The sequence below is a fragment of the Chionomys nivalis genome, chromosome 1 (assembly GCF_950005125.1).
Source record: "Chionomys nivalis chromosome 1, mChiNiv1.1, whole genome shotgun sequence".
NCBI classification, from domain to species: domain Eukaryota; kingdom Metazoa; phylum Chordata; class Mammalia; order Rodentia; family Cricetidae; genus Chionomys; species Chionomys nivalis.
In genome coordinates this window covers 111,973,450-111,997,361 of record NC_080086.1, presented here as the reverse complement: position 1 = coordinate 111,997,361, position 23,912 = coordinate 111,973,450, and the positions used below count along the sequence as shown (strand labels likewise).

General features: G+C 38.9%; 1 protein-coding gene across 3 annotated transcripts in view; it reads left to right on the top strand.

Moving 5' to 3' along the window:
* LOC130881447 (olfactory receptor 7C2-like) overlaps window positions 1–20,565 on the top strand; it is a 164,224-nt gene extending 143,659 nt beyond the window's left edge. For all 3 annotated transcript variants that reach the window (XM_057781046.1, XM_057781052.1, XM_057781036.1), the window contains 2 exons: window positions 12,984–13,031; window positions 15,063–20,565. In XM_057781046.1, the coding sequence (XP_057637029.1) occupies window positions 15,079–16,041 (963 nt within the window). In that variant the 5' untranslated portion in view covers window positions 12,984–13,031; window positions 15,063–15,078 and the 3' untranslated portion in view covers window positions 16,042–20,565. The remainder of the gene's footprint in view (window positions 1–12,983; window positions 13,032–15,062) is intronic.
* Window positions 20,566–23,912: the final 3,347 nt, after the last annotated feature.

Below are 23,912 nucleotides of genomic sequence, written 5' to 3'. Positions count from 1 at the left end.
ACTTTAACCACCTGATGGCCCTCTGGGACACAGGCCAGGAAAGACAAGAATTTCATTCTGCTGATTCACAGTAGACCAGAAATTTTATTTATCTCTTCTCCATGATCTTATCTACTCTCCAGAGGTCTGGCCAACCTGATATCTTGAAGTCTACCACAGATGACCTCTCTTCAGTTAAGCTCAGTAATCTTTAAATTATTGGTCAGTGGCTGGCATAGAAAACTTAAACTTCATAAAACTGCCACCACTACTAATGTCAAATTTTGTGTTTCTGGTTGTTGCTTCTGCATATACATAAGTGCATTTTGTGTATAGAGGGCCTTCAGGGGACAGGGGAGGTGACTGGATTCTGTGGAACTGGAGGCTGATATGGTTGCAAACTAACATGTGTATTCCAGGAAAAAAACCCGGGTTGTCTACACGGCAGCAAATGCTACTAACCACTGTTCCATCTCTCCAGCCCCTCCTTTAGCTTTTGTTGAGTTCATTCTGACAATTTACCACAAGTATCATACACATTCTCACATGCACAAATCAACCATAACTCCCTCCTATTCTTATTACTCCTGCTCTGCCTCCTCTCTACAGGTTGCTCCCCTCCATCTTGTATTGATATTTTTTCAGACCCACTCAGGATAAGCTGTATCATCTTTTGGGCCATGAGTTTGGATCTAGCTGTTGAGGGCTGGTAGCATGCTCAGTGGTTACAAAACTAAAGGGGATGACTGTCCCTCAACAGGAATCTAGTAGTAGCCAATAGTTCATCTGAAAAGAGCAGGGCACCATGATTTCCCTAATTCAGACACTGTGATGTCATGGCTGTAGTGACTTTGTCTTACTCAGAAATTAACACCATGCACGTGCGCTATTTGTGTGGTCCATATAAGACCTCTCATAAATACACTTAATCATGAATGGGGCATATAGAGTTACTGTTTAGGACCAAACTCTCAACTGACACTTACTTAGGGAACTTGAGTTGCCAGCTGTGCATCTGTAATTAGGTTAATATAATATATCTATTTTTCTAATTAAAGCTGGGTGTTATCATTTTTCTATGGGAAAAAACATGAATATGTAGAAAAAGGATGTGTCCATGGTATCTAAAATATAGTACTAATATCTATTCCTAAGATCTAAGAACTTGTCAGGCTTGCTCTTTCAACAGAGTTTCATGTACTAGGTATGAATTCCCTCCCGTGGAATAGGCCTAAAATCCAATCAGAAAATGATTACAACCACGAGAATTGTGTCTGATTGCAATAATGCTGCAACCATATTCTTGGTCAATTTAAAGTTAGATCCACAAGAGGAAAAATATCACTGACAGTGTTAAAGTGTGAAGGGGACGAGAAGCTCTAAGTGGACAAATCATGAAACCTAGGGGAGACTGCAGGGGCTAGAAGAGGTGATCTACTACTATTATTCTGTTAAATGGATACTTTCTTTTTTTTAATTGAAAAAATTTCCACCTCCTCCCCGCCTCCCATTTCCTTCCTCCTCCCCCACTCTTCTCCCCCTCCCCCCACTCCTTTCCCCATCCCTGTCCAGTCTGAGGAGCAGTTCCCTGCCTGTGGGAAGTCCAAGGTCCTCCCCACTCTATCCAAGTCTAGGAAGGTGAGCATCCAAGCACACTAGGCTCGCACAAAGCCAGTTCATGCAGTAGGATCAAAACCCAGTGCCATTGTCCTTGGCTTCTCATCAGCCCTCATTGTCCGCCATGTTCAGAGAGTCCGGTTTTTTGCATTGCTCTTTTAGTTCCAGTGAAACTGGCCTAGGTAAGCTCCCAATAGATCAGCCCCACTGTCTCAGTGGGTGGGTACACCCCTCACGGTCATGACTTCCTTGCTCATGTTCTCCCTCCTTCTGCTCCTCATTTGGACCTTGGGAGCCAGTTCAGTGCTCCAATGTGGGTCTCTGTCTCTATCTCCATCCATCGCCAGATGAAGGTTCTATGGTAATATGCAAGATATTCATCAGTATGGCTATAGGATAAGGCCATTTCAGGTTCCCTCTCCACAGCTGCCCAAGGAACTAACTGGAGACACCTCCCTGGACACTTGGGAGCTATTCTAGAGTCAAGTCTCTTGCCAACCCTAAGATGGCTCCCTTAATTAGGATATATACTTCCCTGCTCCCATATCCACCCTTCCTTTACCCCAACCATCCCATTCCTCCAATATCCCCCCATCCTCCCCTCCAAACTTTTTACTCTCCATCTCCCCTTTGCCCATCCCACCCCATGCACAAGTTCCCAATTTTTGCCTGGCAATCTTGTCTACTTCCCATATCCAGGAGGATGACTATATGATTTTCTTTGGGTACACCTTCTTATTTAGCTTCTCTGGGATCACAAATTATAGGCTCAATGTCCTCTATTTATGGCTAGAAACCAATTATGAGTGAGTACATCCCATGTTCCTCTTTTTGGGTCTAGGATACCTCACTCAGGATAGTGTTTTCTATTTCCATCCATTTGCATGAAAAATTCAAGATGCCATTGTTTTTTACCGCTGAGTAGCACCCTAATATGTATATATTCCATACTTTCTTCATCCATTCTTCCACTGAAAGGCATCTAGGTTGTTTCCACGTTCTGGCTATTACAAATAATGCTGCTATGAACATAGTTGAACAAATGCATTTGTAATATGATAGGGCATCTCTTGGGTATATTCCCAAGAGTGGTATTGCTGGGTCCTGGGGTAGGTTGATCCCAAATTTCCTGAGAAACCGCCACACTGATTTCAAAAATGGTTGCACAAGTTTGCATTCCCACCAGCAATGGATGAGTGTACCCCTTACTCCACAACCTCTGCAGCAAAGGCTATCATTGGTGTTTTTGATTTTAGCCATTCTGACAGGTGTAAGATGGTATCTTAAAGTTGTTTTGATTTGCATTTCCCTGATTGCTAAGGGGGTTGAGCATGATCTTTTGGCCATTTGAACTTCTTCTGTTGAGAATTCTCTGTTCAGTTCAGTGCCCCGTGTTTTAATTGGGTTAATTAGCATTTGAAAGTCTAGTTTCCTGAGTTCTTTATATATTTTGGAGATCAGACCTTTGTCTGTTGCAGGGTTGGGGAAGATCTTCTCCCAGTCAGTAAGTTGCCTTTTTGTCTTAGTGACATTGTCCTTTACTTTACAGAAGCTTCTCAGTTTCAGGAGGTCCCATTTATTCAATGTCGCCCTTAATGTCTGTGCTGCTGGGGTTATACATAGGAAGCAATCTCCTGTGTCCATATATTGTAGAGTACTTCCCACGTTCTCTTCTATTAGGTTCAGTGTGTTCAGATTGATATTGAGGTCTTTGATTCATTTGGACTTGAGTTTTCTGCATGGTGATAGATATGGATCTATTTTCATTCTTCTATAGATTGACATCCAGTTATGCCAGCACCATTTGTTGAAGATGCTTTCTTTCTTCCATTGTATACTTTTAGCTCCTTTATCGAAAATCAGGTGTTCAAAGGATTGAGGGTTAAAATCCAGGCCTTCTATTCGATTCCATTGGTCGACTTCTCTGTTTTTATGCCAATACCAAGCTGTTTTCAATACTGTAGCTCTATAATAGAGTTTGAAGTCAGGGATTGAAATGCCTCTAGAAGTTCCTTTATTGTATGAGATTGTTTTGGCTATCCTGGGTTTTATGTTTTTGCATATAAAGTTGATTATTATCCTCTGAAGATCTGTGAAGAATTTTGATGGGACCTTGATAGGAATCGCATTGAATCTATAAATTGCCTTTGGTAGAATTGCCATTTTTACTATGTTGATCCTCCCAATCCAAGAGCAAGGGTGATTTTTCCATTTTCTGGTATCCTCTTCAATTTCTTTCTTCAAAGACTTAAAGTTCTTTTCAAATAGATCTTTCACTTCCTTGGTCAAAGTTACCCCACGATATTTTATGCTATTTGTGGCTATTGTGAAAGGTGGTGATTCTCTTATTTCCCTCTCTGCTTCTTTATCCTTTGTGTAAAGGAAGGCAACTAATTTTTCAAGTTGATCTTGTATCCTGCCATGTTACTAAATGTGTTTATCAGCTGTAGGAGTTCTTTGGTGGAGCTTTTGGGGTTGCTTATGTATACTATCATATCATCTGCAAATAACGAAAGTTTAACTTCTTCCTTTCCATTTCGAATCCTCTTGATCCCCTTATGTTGTCTTATTGCTAGTGCTAGAACTTCAAGCACTATATTGAAGAGGTATGGAGAGAGTGGACAGCCTTGTCATGTTCCTGATTTTAGTGGGATGGTTTTGAGTTTCTCTCCCTATAATTTGATGTTAGCTGTGGGCTTGCTGTAAATAGCTTTTATTATATTTAGGTATGACCCTTATATCCCTAATCTCTCCAAGCCTTTATCATAAAGGGGTGTTGAATTTTGTCAAATGCTTCTTTGGCATCTAATGAAATGATTATATGTTTTTTTTTCTTTCAGTTTGTTTATATGATGGATTACATTGATAGATTTTCATATGTTGAACCAGCCCTGCATCTCTGGGATGAAGCCTACTTGATCATAATGGATAATTTTTCTAATGTATTCTTGGATTCGGTTTGCCAGTATTTTATTGAGAATTTTTGCATCGATTTCCATGAGTGAGATAGGCCTGTAATTCTTTCTTGGTTGGGTCTTTGTGTGGTTTTGGTATCAGGGTAAATGTAGCTTCATAAAAGGAATTTGGCAATGACTCTTCTGTTTCTATATTGTGAAATACATTAAGGAGTATAGGTATTAGCTCTTCTTGGAACTTCTGGTAGAATTCTGCATTGAAACCATCTGGTCCTGGGCTTTTTTTTTGGAAGGGAGGTTTTTGATAACAGCTTCTAATTCTTTGCGACTAACAGGTCTATTTAGCTTGTTCACCTGGTCCTGGTTTAACTTTGGTATATGGCACTTATTAAAAAATGTCCGTTTCTTTTACATTTTCCAATTTTGTGGCATACAGGCTTTTGTAGTAAGATCTAATGATTCTCTGATTCTTAACAGAAGAAGTTCAAATGGCCAAAAGACACTTAAGATCATGCTCAACCTCCTTAGCGATCAGGGAAATGCAAATCAAAACAACTTTAAGATACCATCTTACACCTGTCAGAATGGCAAAAAAAAAAAAAAAAAAAACAAAAAAAACACCAATGATAGCCTTTGCTGGAGAGGTTGTGGAGAAAGGAGTACACTCATCCATTGCTGGTGGGAATGCAAACTTGTGCAACCACTTTGGAAAGCAGTGTGGTGGCTTCTCAGGAAATTCGGGATCAACCTACCCCTGGACCCAGCAATATCACTCTTGGGAATATACCCAAGAGTTGCCCTATCATACAACAAAAGTATATGCTCAACTATGTTCATAGCAGTATTGTTTGTAATAGCCAGAACCTGGAAACAACCTAGATGCCCTTCAATGGAAGAATGGATGAAGAAAGTATGGAATATATACATATTAGACTACTACTCAGCAGTAAAATCAATGACTTTTTGAATTTTGCTTGCAAATGGATGGAAATAGAAAACACTATCCTGAGTGAGGTAAGCCAGACCCAAAAAGATGGACATGGGATGTACTCACTCATATTTGGTTTCCAGCCATAAATAAAGGACATTGAGCCTATAATTCATGATCCTAGAGAAGCTAAATAAGAAGGTGAACCCAAAGAAAAACATATAAGCATCCTCCTGAATATTAACCTTCATCAGGCGATGAAAGGAGACAGAGACAGAGACCCACATTGGAGCACCGGAATGAAATCTCAAGGTCCAAATCAGGAGCAGAAGGAGAGAGAGCACAAGCAAGGAACTCAGGACCCGAGGGGTGCACCCACACACTGAGGCAATGGGGATGTTCTATCGGGAACTCACCAAGGCCAGCTTGCCCGGGTCTGAAAAAGCATGGGATAAAACTGGACTCGCTGAGCATAGCACCAATGAGGACTACTGAGAACTCAAGAACAATAGTAATGGGTTTGGGATCCTACTGCACTTACTGGCTTTGTGGGAGCCTAGGCAGTTTGGATGCTCACCTTACTAGACCTGGATGGAGTTGGGGGGGTCCCTGGATTTCCCACAGGGCAGGGAACCCTGATTGCTCTTTGGGCTGACGAAGGAGGGAGACTTGATGGGGGAGGGGAAGGAAATGAGAGGCGGTGGAGGGGAAGAGGAAGAAATCTTTAATACATAAATAAGTTAATTAATTAATTAAAAATAAAAGTTCTAATGATTCTCTGAATTTCCTCTGTGTCTGGGGTTATGTCCCCCTTTTCATTTCTGAAATATTAATTTGCGTATTCTCTCTCTGCCATTTGATTCATTTGGATAGGGGTTTATCAATCTTCTTGATTTTCTTCAAGAACCAGCTTTTTGTTTCATTGATTCTTTGGATTGTTTTCTGTGTTTCTATTTTGTTGATTTCAGCCCTCAGTTTGATTATTTCCAGTGTTCTACTCCTCCTAGGTGAGTCTGCTTCTTTTTTTTTCTAGAGCTTTCAGGTGGGCTGCTAAGTCTCCAATGTATGCTTTCTCTGTTTTCTTTAAATGGACAACAACAATGCTACCCCCAGAAAGCCAACAAACTCATGGAAACTGAACAGTCAACTACTGAACCACACCTGGGTCAAGGAAGAAATTAAGAAAGAAATTAAAGTCTTCTTTGAACTTAATGAAAATAAAGAGACAACATACTCAAACCTATGGGACACGATGAAAGCATTGTTAAGAGGAAAGTTCAAAGCACTAAGTGCCCACTTAAAGAAAACGGAGAAAACATACATTGGAGACTTAACAGCACACCTGAAAGCTCTAGAAAAAAAAGAAACAGACGTGCCTGGGAGGAGTAGAAGACTGGAAATAATCAAACTGAGGGCTGAAATCAATAAAATAGAAACACAGAAAACAGGCCAAAGAATCAATAAAACAAATTTGGTTCTTGGAGAGAACTAACAAGATCAACAAACCCCTATCCAAACTAAACGACAGAGAGAGAACACACAAATAAATAATATCAGAAATGAAAAGAGGGACATAACCACAGATACAGAGGAAATTCAGAGAATCATTAGATCTTACTACAAAAACCTGTATGCCACAAAACTGGAAAATGCAAAAGAAACCGACATTTTTTTAGATAAGTACCATATACCAAAGTTAAACCAAGACCAGGTGAATAATCTAAATAGACCTGTTAGTCGTGAAGAGTTAGAAACTGTTATCAAAAATTTACCTTAAAGAAAAAGCCCAGGACCTGATGGTTTCAATGCAGAATTCTACCAGAACTTCCAAGAAGAGCTAATACTTATACTCCTTAATGTATTTCACGATATAGAAACAGAAGAGTCATTGCTAAATTCCTTTTATGAAGCTATATTTACCCTGATACCAAAACCACACAAAGACCCAACCAAGAAAGAGAATTACAGGCCTATCTCACTCATGAACATCGATGCAAAAATTCTCAATAAAATACTGGCAAACTGAATCCAAGAACACATTAAAAAAGTTGTACATTATGATCAAGTAGGCTTCATCCCAGGGATGCAGGGCTGGTTCAAAACATGCAATTCTTTCAGTGTAATCCACCATATAAATAAACTAAAAGAAAAAACCATATGATCATTTCATTAGATGCCGAAAAAGCATTCGACAAAACTCAACACTCCTTTATGATAAAGGCCTTAGAGATATTAGGGATACAAGGGTCATACCTAAATATAATAAAAGCTATTTACAGCAAGCCCACAGCTAGCAATAAATTAAACAGAGAAAAACTCAGGCTATCCCACTAAAATCAGGAACATGACACGGCTGTCCACTCTCTCCATACCTCTTCAATATAGTGCTTGAAGTTCTAGCACTAGCAATAAGACAACATAAGGGGATTCGTATTGGAAGGGAAGAAGTTAAACTTTCGTTATTTGCAGATGATATCATAGTATACATAAGTGACCCCAAAAACTCCACCAAAGAACTCCTACAACTGATAAATACCTTTAGTAACGTGACAGGATACAAGATCAACTCCAAAAAATCAGTTGCCTTCCTATACACAAAGGATAAGGAAGCAGAGAGGGAAATAGAGAAGCATCAGCTTTCACGATAGCCACAAATAGCATAAAATATCGTGGGGTAACTTTGACCAAGGAAGTGAAAGATCTATTTGAAAAGAACTTTAAGTCTTTGAAGAAAGAAATTGAAGAGGACACCAGAAAATGGAAGGATCTCCCTTGCTCTTGGATTGGGAGGATCAACATAATAAAAATGGCAATTCTACCAAAAGCAATCTATGGATTCAATGCAATCCCCATCAAAATCCCATCAAAATTCTTCACAGATCTGGAGAAGACAATAATCAACTCTATATGGAAAAACAAAAAACCCAGGATAGCCAAAACAATCTTATACAATAAAGAATCGTCTGGAGCCATTACCATCCCTGACTTCAAACTCTATTACAGAGCTACAGTATTGAAAACAGCTTGGTATTGGCATAAAAACAGAGAAGTCGACCAATGAAATCGAATAGAAGACCCGGACTTTAACCAACAAACCTATGAACACCTGATTTTCGATAAAGGAGCTAAAAGTATACAATGGAAAAAAGAGAGCATCTTCAACAAACGGTGTAGGCATAACTGGATGTCAATCTGTAGAAGAATGAAAATTGATCCATATCTATCACCATGCACAAAACTCAAGTCCAAATGGATTAAAGACCTCAATATCACTCCAAACACACTGAACCTGATAGAAGAGAAAGTGGGAAGTACTCTACAACACACGGGCACAGGAAACCACTTCCTACATATAACCCCAGCAGCACAGACATTAAGGGCAACATTGAATAAATGGGACTTCCTGAAACTGAGAAGCTTCTGTAAAGCAAAGGACACTGTCACTAAGACAAAAAGGCAACCCACTGACTGGTAGAAGATCTTCACTAACCCCGCAACTGACAAAGGTCTGATCTCCAAAATATATAAAGATCTCAAGAAACTAGACTGTAAAAAAACTAATCAACCCAATTATAAAATGGGGCACTGATCTGAACAGAGAATTCTCAAGAGAAGAAGTTCAAATGGCCAAAAGACACTTAAGGTCATGCTCAACTTCCTTAGCGATCAGTGAAATGCAAATCAAAACAACTTTAAGATACCATCTTACACCTGTCAGAATGGCTAAAATAAAAAACACCAATGATAGCCTCTGCTGGAGAGGTTGTGGAGAAAGGAGTACAGTCATCCATTGCTGGTGGGAATGCAAACTTGTGCAACCACTTTTGAAATCAGTGTGGTGGTTTCTCAGGAAATTTGGGATCAACCTAACCCAGGACCCAGCAATACCGCTCTTGGGAATATACCCAAGAGATGCCCTATCATACAACAAAAGTATATGCTCAACTATGTTCATAGCAGCATTATTTGTAATAGCCAGAACCTGGAAACAACCTAGATGCCCTTCAATGGAAGAATGGATTAAGAAAGTATGGAATGTATACATATTAGAGTACTACTGAGCAGTAAAAAACAATGACTTCTTGAATTTTGCATGCATATGGATGGAAATAGAAAACACTATCCTGAGTGAGGTAAGCCAGACCCAAAAAGATGGACATGGGATGTACTCACTCATAATTGGTTTCTAGCCATAAATAAAGGACATTGAGCCTATAATTCATGATCCTAGAGAAGTTAAATAAGAAGGTGAACCCAAAGAAAAACATATAGTCATCCTCCTGGATATTAACCTTCATCAGGTGATGAAAGGAGACAGAGACAGAGACCCACATTGGAGCACGGACTGAAATATCAACGTCCAAATCAGGAGCAGAAAGAGAGAGAACATGAGCAAGGATTTCAGGACCGCGAGGGGTGCACCCACACACTGAGACAATGGGGATGATCTTTTGTGAACTCACCAAGGCCAGCTGGACTGGGTCTAAAAAAGCATGGGATAAAATCTGACTCGCTGAACACAGTGGACAGTGAGGACTGCTGAGAAGTCAAGAACAATGGCACTGGGCTTTGATCCTACTGCACGTACTGACTTTGTGGGAGCCTAGGGAGTTTGGATGCTCACCTTACTAGACCTGGAAGGAGGTGGGAGGTCCTTGGACTTCCCACAGGACAGGCAACCCTGACTGCTCTTCGGGCTGATGAGGGAGGGGGACTTGATTGGGGAAGGGGAAGGGAAATGGGAGGCGGTGGCGGGGAGAAGGCTGAAATCTTTAATAAATAAAAATAAAGTTGATTTCTTCTGTTCTTTCTGGAGTAGGGTGTTTAATTCTTCTTGTTTCAGAATCCCTGGATTCTGGTGATATCATGTTGCCTTTCAAGTTGTTGGAGGAATTCTTGCTTTAGCGCCTGCCCATCTCTTCCTTCAAATGAAATAATGCCTGCTGACATTATTGACAAACAAATTCTGTTTCACTATGGGTTGACATGAACAGGGAAAGATAATGAAAAATGAGAACAAATCCAGGGAGAAAGGGCATCATGATCAAAGAGTTCGGGAAAAAAGATAGGCATACCCGGCAAACAAGATCCTCTTTAGTATACGAAAGTATCTTTCTACTTACTTTCCTCTCTCATGTGAAATAAATTCTTCAGAGAATACAGTGATAATGGAGCAATTAATTTAATGAGATCCAATGGGAATTCAACACAAAGGTACTGGAAACACTACTTCCCACTTGACACTTCCAATAACAGAGCAACAGTTCAAGAAATCAGAGAGTTCAACTGTTCCTTCAAATGGGACTTGATAGCACCTCCTTGTCTTGCCTTTGGAGCTTAGTTGAACCCCTTCCACTCAGGGAAAAAAGAGAATGCAGACAGCACACCACCACTGGAGCTCCTGATGGGAAGCAGGTATAAAAATAGCTAGTATTTTCAATGGGTGAAGTTTGGGGCTCAAAACGGTGCAGTGTGGTGAGGAGCATCCCTGGTGAGGAGCGTCTGTTCACTTAAAGTGTTCCAAACAATCAGCTCCTGTGTTTTTCTCAATTACTCTTCCTCTCAGCTTCATCTCACTCCCCCCACCCTTTGTAGAATCTAATTCAGATATCTCTCACCTTCCCTTAGCTCACTACCTCTCTTAGAGTTCTTTCCCAAGCATCTGCATCCTTTGTCTGAAGGCATTAAGTTGTTTCATTTTCTATCAAAAATGTCAATGTCTGGGGAGATGGCTTGGCTGATAAGTACTTGCCACATAATCTTAAGAACCTGAGTTCAGAATCTCAGAACACATGCCTGATAATAAAGTGTTCTAGAATTTAATCTACTCTAAAATGGGAGGTAGACCCAGGAGAATTCCAAAGAGCTTACAGTCCTGCTAGCCTGGTATATGAAGCAGCAAGTAACACACCCAGACTCAACAAAATGTAAGGTCAAAACTGACAACCACATATGCAACATGGCACACAAGGACCTACACATTCACACACAAAGACAAGATTCAAATATTTATCACTAATTTTACATTTCCTTTTATGAATACTTAATCTTCTCTATCCTTTTCCCTATGAGATGCTGATGATTCTATGACTTACAATTAAGGTTTTATACACATAACAAATTAGCTTTGTAATATTCATCAAACATCAACCAGCTAGGTGATTTTGAGATGGGAAATATCTGTACCACATTTCCTCAATTGTAATTCTTCAGTTTATCATTCTGACTCTTGAAATTTACTTCTCTTTCATCTGTTAAGGATTTCTATTCTCAAAGATTATGCATGTTCAAGTTTATGTTTATAGCATTTATATATTCATGTTTTCCTAAAAGACCTTGTTGTCAGTCTGTTCTACATCTAACATTTGGAGACTATTCGAGAATATGGAATCAGATTTAGCGTCATATCATCTAAATAGCTATCTGTGAACACTTAGTCATACTTATACTAACACTTTCTAAAATATTTGTGAAAATGTGAATACATGTGATAAAAATTACATATGATATAGTTTAACCTGAAAGTGAACATCAGGTGATATTGTACAACTCCCGAAAGAAATAGAGAAGGAAATCAGCAACTCTATCTCTCATAATAAATTTTGACAAGGTTCTTGCAATTTCAAGTAAATAGAACAGTACCTGAAGGAAATATGGTGCAATGCAGGGAATGTGATACATTTTGCCTAGAACTTTTGTGGGGAGTGTATCATGTGTGCGTGTTGCCTGTGAAAGTCAAAAAGAAGTATTTGATTCCCACAGTTGTAGACCTATATATATAAAGGCAGGAGACCAAGCCCCATCCTCTGAAAGAGCAGAGTGTGCTCCTAACTACTGAGTCATCTCTACCCTTGAATGTGATCAATTTCAACAAAAACTAATAAATTAATAAGAAAGTTCAGAAACAAATACACCTCATCAAAAAAGGCAGATTTTATTTTATTATCATTATTATTGTTATTAAATTTTGTTTTATTGCACAAGTAGAGATACATCATAGAGGAATATCATTCATAATATCAACCTCGAACTACACTAAAACACTATTAATGAGTAATAAGTATAATTTTACATGTTAAAAACTGTCAGAAAATTTTGCTAAGAAAGAGAGTGGTTTCAAAAGAGAGCTATCTGTTACTTCAACAAGAAATTTTGACACAATAATAATATCAACTTTTTCAGAATTAACTCATAAATTTGATGGAATCCAATAAATAGATTATTTTTCAGAGGACAACTTGCAGGAACTGCTCTCTCCTACCACTCAGGTCTCAGTGTTTGACCTAGGACATCAGGTGTGGTAACAGGTGCCTTTATTTACTGAGACACCTCCTGCCCCCCCCCCCAAATTCTTTTTTTTCTTTTATTTTCTGGCACCATGGATGCCTCAGGAGCTCTTGGTTACAGGCATAACCCTCCTCCTGACCCTCCAAAGATGCGGACATCAGATGGCTGTGGGGCTAGAGAGTATGGTGTCCCAGACATCAGTTCTACATGGGTACTGCCTACCATCCCTTGACACATTCTGTTTTTCCTGTCACTAGACTGGGCTGGAACCCACTCCTGATCTGAAACATGGGGAAAATTGTCAGGTAAGTCTCGCCATTTCTGGTCTATAATCTTCCCTGCCACGGCCTCCTCTCCCTCCAAGGTGGGAAAAGCTAACGTTGAGGCAGACTCAGGCTCTAGGTGAGTGAGCAAAAGATCTGCCTGGCCCAAAATTCTTATTTATACAAAGATATTTGACAATCAACTCACAGTTAAGACATATGTGTGTGTGTGTGTGTGATTATTTAGAGTAATTCATAGATAAGGTGAAAACAGTAGTGCACTTTTTAAATTTATTTTATTTTTATTAATCTTTTTTGTATTTATGAATTTTTAAGAACTCACAGGATGCTCCCATAAATTGTCATAAAAGAAGAAAATTGAAAATCCAATGAATCTAAACTGTATTTGTAATATATAAAAATTTGGAACTGATGTAAATGATCAAATGGACAGAATTTACTAAACACTTTCATGTAATGATAATCAGGGGCTGAGAAAGTAACTCAGTGATGATGCCACAACAATGCCTAGAAGCTTCCTCCCAACACTGGCAGAAAAAGTCAGATAATGAAAAATTAATTTAAGACTTAGAAACTGAATTCTTCATGCTTGGAAACTACATTTCAGGCCAGGAGGTGGTAGCTCACCCTTTAATCCCAGCACTACAGAAGCAGAGGCAGGTGGATCTCTGTGAATTCGAGGCCAGCCTGGTCTACAAGAGCTAGTTCCAGGACTGGCTCCAAAGCAACACAGTGAAACCCTGTCTCGAAAAACAAACAAAAAAGAAAGAAAGAAACTACATGTCATAGAATTTGTACATAATTTGTATCAATAAAGGAAATCTAAACAATAATTACATGAAAAGTGGGTATTAACAATTGTGATCAGGCTCATATAAGAACCAGAGAAAGCACTATCATAAAACTAAGATTTCCAATGATTTACAAATCAGTATTTACTCAGAAAATTCCCATTCACACTTTCATTAGACAGAACACACCAAAGTTGCCGTCAGGGATGCTGATGAGGTCTGGTTAACTTAGGCACACCATAGCTGTGGTCTTCATACGCATGTGGACATCAGAGTTTCCCAGAGGGCTTGGTAAAACACAGATGAAATCACTGGTTCCACAAAATGCATGGCACTCAGTTGGTATGAATGGTTTCCAAACACCCATTTCTAATAGCCGTCAGAGTGACGCTGAAGTTGCTGTTCCAGAGAACAACACTGAGAACCACTCTTCTGCAGCCAACTACTTTAGGTGACAATGGTAACAACAAATTGCCAGTCAGAGATTAAATGATTACCCACAAAAAAATGAGTACTCCCATGAATTTTTTGTTTCTTTAAAATTTTTATTATATTTATTTTAAAGATTTTTATAGTTATTTTAATTATACACATTTTTGGATGTGTGCATGTGTGTGTTTGTACATGAGTGTAAGTACTGGCTGAAACCAGAAGAGGGCATCAGATCTCCTAGAACTAGTGGTTTTGAGCTGCTCCACCTGAATACTGGGAACTAAATCCAGGTCCTCTGAAAAAGCAGTATGAGCCCTTAACTGCTGAGCCATCTCTCCAGCCCTTACATTTATTTATTTATTCTGTGTGTGTGAATGTACATGTGTGCCATGGCATATGTGTAAAGGCTGGATGACAAAATGAAGGATTTGGGTCTCTCCTTACACTATGCATATACCAGAAATCAAAAACAGGTCATCAGCCTTGAGTCAGCTCACCAGCATAGTATCTTAGGTATTTTTGGTTTTGTTTTTTGTTTGTTTGTTTTGGAGAGGTGAGTTTTTTGTTTTGTTTCTTTTGTTTTGTTTTAGGGTTTGGTGTTTTGAGACAGAATCTCTTTACGTGACCCTGGCTGTTCTAGAACTCTTTACGTAGACTAGGCTGGCCTTGAACTCACAAAAATCCTTCTGCCTATGCCTTCTAAGTGCTGGGGTTAAAAGGCATGTGCCACCATGCTCAGCTAATACCTTGGGTTTTAATAAAATATGTTGCCATTATTTGGAAGAATCCACTTGAGATTAATTTATATTGTGTTTTTCCCTCCTTTTAGATAATCCAGCAGTCCTATGGAAAGAGAAAACCAAACAGGAGGTAGAAACTTTCTCCTCCTGGGATTCACCGAAGACTCTGACCTGCAGTCCTTCTTCTTCGGGTTGCTTCTCTCCATGTACCTCGTCACCATCACAGGCAACCTACTCATCATCTTGGCCATCATATTAGACCACCACCTGCACATGCCTATGTACTTCTTCCTCTCCAACCTGTCCTTAGCTGACATCGGCTTCACCTCCACCACCATCCCAAAGACTCTACTGAATATCCACACCCAAAACAAACTCATCCCCTTCACAGGCTGCATCACGCAGATATTTTTTTTCATTGTGTTTGGATGTCTAGATAATTTACTCCTAACAGTGATGGCCTATGACCGCTTCGTGGCCATCTGTCATCCCCTGCACTATGCCGTCATAATGAATTCTTGCTTCTGTGTGATGCTGGCTCTTGGGTCCTGGTTAATCAGTGTCATGAGTTCCCTGCCTGAGACCTTGACTGTGTTAAGGCTGTCTTTCTGTACAAACATGGAAATCCCACACTTTTTCTGTGATCTTCCTGAAGTCCTGAAGCTGGCATGTTCTGACACCCTTGTCAATAACATTGTGGTATATTCTATAACTATAGTTATAGCTGGTTTCCCTTTCTCTGGGATTCTATTGTCTTATTCTCAGATTGTCTCCTCCATTCTAAGAATTCCCTCCACTGGGGGCAAGTACAAAGCCTTTTCCACCTGTGTGTCTCACCTCTTGGTGGTCTTCTTGTTCTACAGCAATGGTCTTGGAGTCTACCTCAGCTCTGCAGCCACATCATCTTCTAGAATGAATCTGATTGCCTCATTAATGTACACTGTGGTCACTCCCATGTTGAACCCCTTCATCTACAGCCTGAGAAACAAAGATATGCAGAAGGCATTGGGAAAACTCCTTAATAAGATGGTGTTTCTTGGCAAAGGGACCATATCAGGACCCCCATAAATAGCAATTCAATGAAATCAGAAAACATATCTAAGGTAGTGACTAAACATCATCTAAGGTAGTGACTACATTTTTTCAGAAACAAGATTTATATTGTTTTTTATTTATTCTTGAGAATGTTGTGTATACACATAAATATGATCATATATCAAAGGTCTCAGATGTGGGCTTAAGAGGGCACTGAGACAAATCTGGGGGTCAAGTAGTTGATTAGAAGAGTTATTAACATCATGGACAGAGCAGCAGGCAGAAACAGCATGACGTGGGCTCTGAGAGGAGTTCAAGCCCTAGCACCAGAGACAGACAGCATGTCAATATCTCTAATGAGGATATTAAGACCCATGTTGTAGATTCTAGGTCCCTTATTACAACTCTCTGAGAAAGATGTAGTTCTCTCTGACAAAGGGGATGATGCTCACAGCACAAGTCTGAATCCTAACTCTCTAATTCCCAGGTGAGAAAGGTAAGGGGCAGGATATGTGGTCACCAGTACCTCCTCTGATGTGAGTTCATTTCTATTAGAAATCTGTTAGCTAAATATTCATAGATGGTGCCCTTAGTGAGGTACCTTCCAACATCTGTAAGAGAAAAAGGGCTGCTTCGGGTATTAGGGGCCTTAAACAAGAGTCTGGTCTTGATTCAAACACTATATTCATTTAATATTCACACACACACACACACACACACACACACACACATGTTTTACTCTTCAAATTCTCCTCCAACCCCCCATCAATGTTACCTGCTCCCAGTATGAACTCCTTTTCTTTCTTTTTTATTAAACCACTAAGTTCAATTAATGCTGCCGGTATGTGCATTGGTATGGGACCATTTGTAAGAGCATGGGCAACCTACCGGTGGCCACATGCCTGAAAAGGAACAATTCTGTCTCCCCCAGCAGTCAACAACTCCCAAAACTCCTCAGTTAGGGGCAGATCCTCATGATTCCCTTTCTTTTCCATCATGGAAAACAAATGTAGTACCACATGAAATCAGGGGAGGGAGCAACAGGGTTCTTCCAAAATTACCAATTCTGAAGTGACTTTCATAATGCGTTTTATTAAGTCCCAGACATAGAATTCAAAAGAATGATTATAAGAATGTTTAGGAAAAAAAATTTCAAGAAAATGTTTAGAAAATCAAAGAGGATATTTACAAACCCCTGAATTAATTTGAAGAGATTATAAATAAAGAGCTAAATGACATAAGGAAGCCAATACAGGATATAAAGATGGAAGTAAAGAGAAATTTAGATTAAAATTAAAATTTTGATAATGAAAAGCTTCAATAAATTAATTTTTAATTAACAAAATCTCTAATGAGTAAGGTGGAAGAGAGACTGAGAAGTTGAAGATAAGGAAGATGAAATGGAGCCTTCAAACTATAAAATTCAGAATATATAAATAAAACCTAAAGAATCTAAGAGACACCACTGAAGGGTGAGGTACATGCACATATGTATGCAAGCAAGAGGTTGATATCAAGTATCAAGTGTCTCCCTCAGTCTCTCTTCACTTATATTTTGAGACATGGTCTCTCATTGAACCTGGACATTACTAATTCATCTAGACTGGCTGGCTAGCCATCCCCAGAAGCCTGTCTCTGTTTTCCCAGCACTGGGATTATAAGTACGTATTTATGCACCCAGCTTTTTCATGAGTCCTGGGAGACTGACCTCACTTCCTTGGTGTAGGACCATGGTCTGTATTCTGTCAATTATATTTTAAATAAATGCTGATTGGCCAGTATCCAGGCAGAAAGTATATGGAGGACAACCAGACAGGAAGTAGAGATGGGTCAAGGAGAACAGGAGAATTCTGGGAAGGAGGAAGCCCATTCCTCTACAGTCCTGTCCAGACACAGAACAAGCAAGATGTGACTACGCTTCTGAAAAAGGTACTGAGCTAACACAGGCAAGAATAATGGGCTAAGGTAAGTTATAAGAGTTAATAAGAAGCCTGAGCTAATGGGCCAATCAGTTTATTATTAATGTAGGCCTCTGGGACTTAATGACTGTGGGAAGCAGGCAGAACAGAAACCTCAGACAACAAATGGTGCCCAACGTGTGAATGACTGCATCCACATAAAGCCTGACAGAGCTTGGGAAGTAATTCTAGACAAAAAATATAGAGTTAAGCATGGCTTATTGATAGCAGCATTTTCTCAGATGGGCTCTGCTCACTAGAGGCAAGCACACTCATTTAAGAGAGGCTTCCTGATTCAGCTTTAGCTGCAAAACCTTGCAACTCTTTTAAGAGGTCCTGCCGAGAAACACTTAAATGGTGCTGATAAAAAGCTGACCACATGCTTTTTAGTTTCAGTCCTTGTCAGAAAATAATTATAAATACACATTAAAGACAAATACAAATGGAAAAGAATCTCTAAATGGGTCATAGTGTTGGATAAATGTACATAGGCTTGGAAGAGAAAAGGAAAAATGTATAGACAGTTAAATAAAACAAAGTCTTTAAAGAGACAGAGTACAGACAGCCATAGATTAAAGGAGTAATTATAATAAAATAAATATTAAAAAGTAATAGAGTAAAAAATAAGCCACATAAAGATGGAATATACACAGAGTCTGGATTATGTATATTATTGTGTTTTCCTTGAATTTTTTTTACTGTGAAGGAGCTAAGTACAGAGAGACATTTCATTGTATGGGCTGCTAAGCTAAACCAGCGTATATATTCTAAAGCTATCTTGAATACAAAATATGTGTCTAAGGATATGTTCTTTGGAAAAGAGGTTCTTCTTTTGTTTCTACAGAGGATGAGAACCAGTAGATTAATTCCAGGCTAATGTGGTTTGATGGATGAAGAACCCCCAAAAGGTTCCTGTGAACACCCCCAAAAATTACTTTGCCCAACAAACAGCAAGAAACACTTTGGAGAGGACTCTGCCCATATTCCCAAATATTGTTTGTAAATTTTTCTTTACATTTAAAGGAGGATATGCTATAAGGATTTGAATTGTTATGGATCTTGGTTTATTGAGACAAATTTAAGGTCAATTTTGTTATACTGTAGGTAGATAGATAGATAGATAGATAGATAGATAGATAGATAGATAGATAGATAGATAGATAGATAGATATTTCTGCTCTTGATTAAGGTATTTTGTTTGGAAGATAATTTAAAAGTGTAATATATATATATAATTAAGAAATATAGGTTAATAGAGATTCATATATAATAGTCAAGCTTGTAGTCATGTTCGTTGGGTTTTCTAGATATAAGAGATATATTTCAGTTAGATATTCTTCAATTCTTTCAGACACCTACAGAATATGGCATTTAAAATGTTTTAAGAACTTAGGACCTTTCATGACAATGAGACACAGCTGTTCCTGGCAGCGCCAATCTACTTCAAGAAGAAGATGGACATCGAAGAGGCTCCTTATGGAGTTTGTTAGCCATTTGGGTAAGAAACTGCTCTTGCCTGGAGTGCTTGATGTTATGCTTTATGAACTGTACATGCAGGACCCACAGAGAAATGACTCCTGAACTTGCCTAAAGGTGAGACAATACTTCAGGGTTCCAGCTTCATGAAAGAGTGTACTAGACATTCTGCAGGATACAGAAGAAAGTGACTTGCAAGCTATCAATATAGGCAGAACTGTCTTTGAAATTTCCTGCTTCATGGAAAAGTCTACCGAATACTAATGTGCCTGGAGGATGAAGATGGATGCTTCAATGTTACAGAAGAACTTTGGGTGACTGTCCAGGCAGCAACATCTCTCTGTAATTTCTAGAGTTTTAGAAGTTAATTACAATGCACTTCCTGTTTGCTCAGGTAATATTATATCCTTCTGGAGTCTTTAATGAAGTTGAATAATAGATAGAAAATAGGTATTAATATTGTAACTGTAATTCTTGCTTTATAACTATTTTGTTACATGTAATCTTACTATTTTAAAGTTAAAACTTTCCTTTTTATTTAAATAGAAAAGGGGAGGTGATGTGGAATTCCCCTCTGTATGATGTGACTACCATTGGTGAATAAAGAAACTGCTTTGAGCCTATAGCAGAGCAGGGCAGAACTTAGGTAGATGAAGAAAACTAAACTAAATGCTGGGAGGAAGAAAACAGAGTCAGAGAGAAGCCATGTAGCCTCGCCAGAGACAGACGCCAGAACTTTAACCAATAAGCCACAGCCGCATGGCAATACACAGATTAATAGAAATGGTTTAAATTAATATGTAAGAGTTAGCCAATAAGAATCTAGAGCTAATGGGCCAAGCAGTGATTTAATTAATACAGTTTCTGTATGGTTATTTCAGTTCTGGGTGGCTGGGACAAACAAGCAGCCTCCTTACAACACACAGAGAGACTGAAGCAGCAAACATAGGGCCTGCATGAATCTGCCCATGTCCTCTAAGTATATATTATAGCTTTTAGTTTGATAATTTTATGGAACTTCTAAGTGTGTAAATGAGTGAATCTCTGATTCTTGTGCCTGCTTGTTTCTCTTTTTCTTTCATTGGTGTCTGGCCCAGCCTTGATATGATGATTTTGTTTTATATTACTATATTTCATTTTATCAAAAAAAGAAATGAAAAGGGCCATATTATATTTAAATTTATCTTTAAATATGTAAGACTAAGGTAATATTAAGATAGGAGTAAAATAAGATTAAAAATATATTGAGAAATTACTTATGGTATTGCTATAAACAAAATGCACTTTTATTTAACCCTTGGCCTTTTATCTGTGAGACAGATGATAAATATGAAGCATGATTTCTTTCCTAAAGATTAATTAAATTTATTGCATACATTTTGGGGGAAAAAGAAAAAGAAAGAAAATCTAATCCAATCCCTCCCACAAACAAAATTGTGTACCCTTATGTACCTTTTATCTATGAGAATAAAATAATTTTTTAAACTCATTCTACTATAATTTGGATCTAGCATAGCCCCAAAAGACACATGTATTTAAGGTGTGATCCCTATTTTGGAACATTGGAAGGTCACTTAACTTTTATGAGGTGAGTCCTAATGTAGAGGAAGTCTTTGAGTCATCAGGGATGTATCTCAGAAGAGACTGATGGGCTCAAATCTACTTCACCAATGTCACAACCCAAAGAATTTGACCAACAATGGTTTGAAGCCTTTAAATATTTGAGTAAAAACAAACTGAGTGTCACAACAATGAGAATCTAACACAGAAACTTACTAAGGAAACTAGAGCAGGAGGGAAGGAGCAAGAAGGCTCCAAGAATTGGGGGAAGGATGCTTCTACCTCTTCATTTGTCATGCCCTTTCACACAAAGCCCTCTCTGAGGATGGAGACCTTCTAATACAAGGTAGGATGAAGGTGTAAAGGCTGAAATTGAGCTGAATACTGTAGTCTTTGGGAAAGTTTCAAAGGGTCCAATGTGGAGTCCATTTGTTTGTTTGGATGGTTGGTTGATTTGTGTGGTTGGTTGGTTGGTTTTACATGTTTGTTTATTTGTTTGTTTGGTTAGTTGGTTTTGCTTCATTCTGTTTTGTTTCTAGAGGCCAGGTTTCTCTTTGTAGACCTGGCTATCTTGGAACTTGCTCTATAGACCAGGCTAGCTTTGGACTCAGATTCACCTGCCTCCACCTCCCAAGTGGCTTGGAGTTGGCGTTATTAAACAGAACTGCCTCTTGCCTTTGCAAGGACTACTTTAAATCTCTGATTATAAATACATCAGTTGCAAATAGATTGCCTTAGATCTGAAGCTTCCCCCACCCCTATATTTCCCAGCTGTTTCTACTCCAGGATTATCTTAGGTGTTTAAAGAATAATGTGAAGGTGTCTCAAAATACACCTGTACTGAGGATTACTCAGACCTAAATAAGACAACTTCATCATGCCCTCTTCACATGACTCAGAGAACCTCATGGGATAGGGAGTAGAAAAACATTAAGAGTTGCAGTTGTGTAGAATGGCTGCGAAAGTGTTGCTGGAGAAGGAAGAGTTAGTTATCTCCAGAGAAGTGGCTCTTGTTAGGGTATCATAGAACCCTATGTGTTCTCTGGGCATGACAGGACTGATATACTCATGAATTCATAATGGCTATGACTGTTTACACAATACCTGTATAAGATCAATCCAGTCAAATTTCCATTATACATAAGAGAGGCTCATGGCCTCTTTCTTGCTGAAAAGCCTTAGCATTTGAAGGCTGTTGACATGGAAAGGCAGTGCTTTTTAGGAAATTAGCACCTAGTAGGTTGCCTATGATCCAGTGGAAGGTTCTACATCAGTGTGCCCACGGATAGCATTGATTGGACTGAGTGGGCTATGAAAAGAGGACATGAAATTGAGAAAGGAGTTTGGTAGAAGTGGTTCTGAGAAGGGTTGGAAGGGGAGAAGAGAGTGGTTATGTTCAAAATATGTTGGATATATGTGCAAAATTCTTGAAAAATGTACTTTTTCTAATCTTAAAAAATTAGTAGCTTGAGAGATGGCTCAAAAGTTAAGAGTACTGCCTGCTCTTCCAGAGAACTCAGGTTTATGTCCTAGCACACACATGGTAGCTACCATCTATAACTCTAGTCCCAGAGTATTTGGCATCCTCTTCTGGCTTCCAGGGGCACTGCACACATATGGTGCACAGGAAAAACATTATCACACATAAAATAAAAGTAAATCTTTTTTAAAAAATTAAATTTAGCTGTACTTAGATTTCTTTCCCCTATTGGAAAAAAATGTGTTTAAGTTACATTTCATCTAACTTAGGAAACTGTTAATTTTGTCTTTCTTGGACAAAGTGGACACAAACTTTAACTTCAAGTCATGTTTCTTTCTGTGAATGGCTTTATAGTATCTCCCAAAATGTCCTTGTTGAACCCTGACCTCTCAGTGAGGCAGTACTGGATAATGGAGCCTTGTGAAAACTGTTTCATTTACAGAAATTCACAAATAGAATCATGCCTTACCTGTGGATTAGTTTTCACACTTGATCCCATTTTCCTGTGCATGCCCTTCCTCCCCCTCTGGCTTCTCCCATGTTATGGACCAGCCCAAAACTCTCATCTGATTAGCTGGAAGTGCCTGGCATTAGATTCCTGCTTCCAGAACCAGTAATTTTTATAAACTTGCTTACTTTATAAATTATCTAGTCTTAATTATTGTTATAGCAATATGAAATAAACTATTTCAGTGTTTCTTTGTGTTTTCACTGAGTCTTTGATATCCATCCAGGTTCAACTAGGTGTAGTAAATAATTCTTAATTCAATGCTCTTCAATTTGTAAAGAAATACAGAATCTACTGAGGCAGCATGGAGTTATAAGTACAGTCTTAGGAGTCAATGTTTGGTGATATTAGATCCAGAAACCTATTCTGTGAGAAATTGCTTCATTTCCAACCGTAGTGTGCAATCAGGAGGTTAATTCATGGGACAAAGAGTACTCAAAGCCTAAAAACCAAATAAAGGACTGGCCTTTGCTTATCTCTTGAGCTATGACCTTTATTCTCCTTTGCTTTAACTGTTAACTTGACAGTCTAGATTTGCCTACGGGAGTCTCAATTGAGGGATTGCCCAGATCAGATTGGTCTGTTGGAATTTGGGAGGAAGGAGTCATGGTAGTTTGAATAATAATGGCTCCCACACACTCATAGATTTAAATATTTGGTCTCCAGGGAGTGGCACTATTTGAAAGGATTAAGAAGTGTGGCCTTCAGGGAAGAAGTGTGTCACTGGAGGTTTCAAGGACCCAAACCAGGCCTGGTGTCACTTTCTCTTCTTGTTGCCTGCAGATCGGGATATAGAACTCTCAACTCCTTCTCTAATAGCATCACTGCCCACATGCCACCATGATCTCCTGTAATGAAAATGGACTAAACCTCTGAGACGGTAAGCAAACCCCAATTTGCTTTATAAGAGTTGCCATGTCTC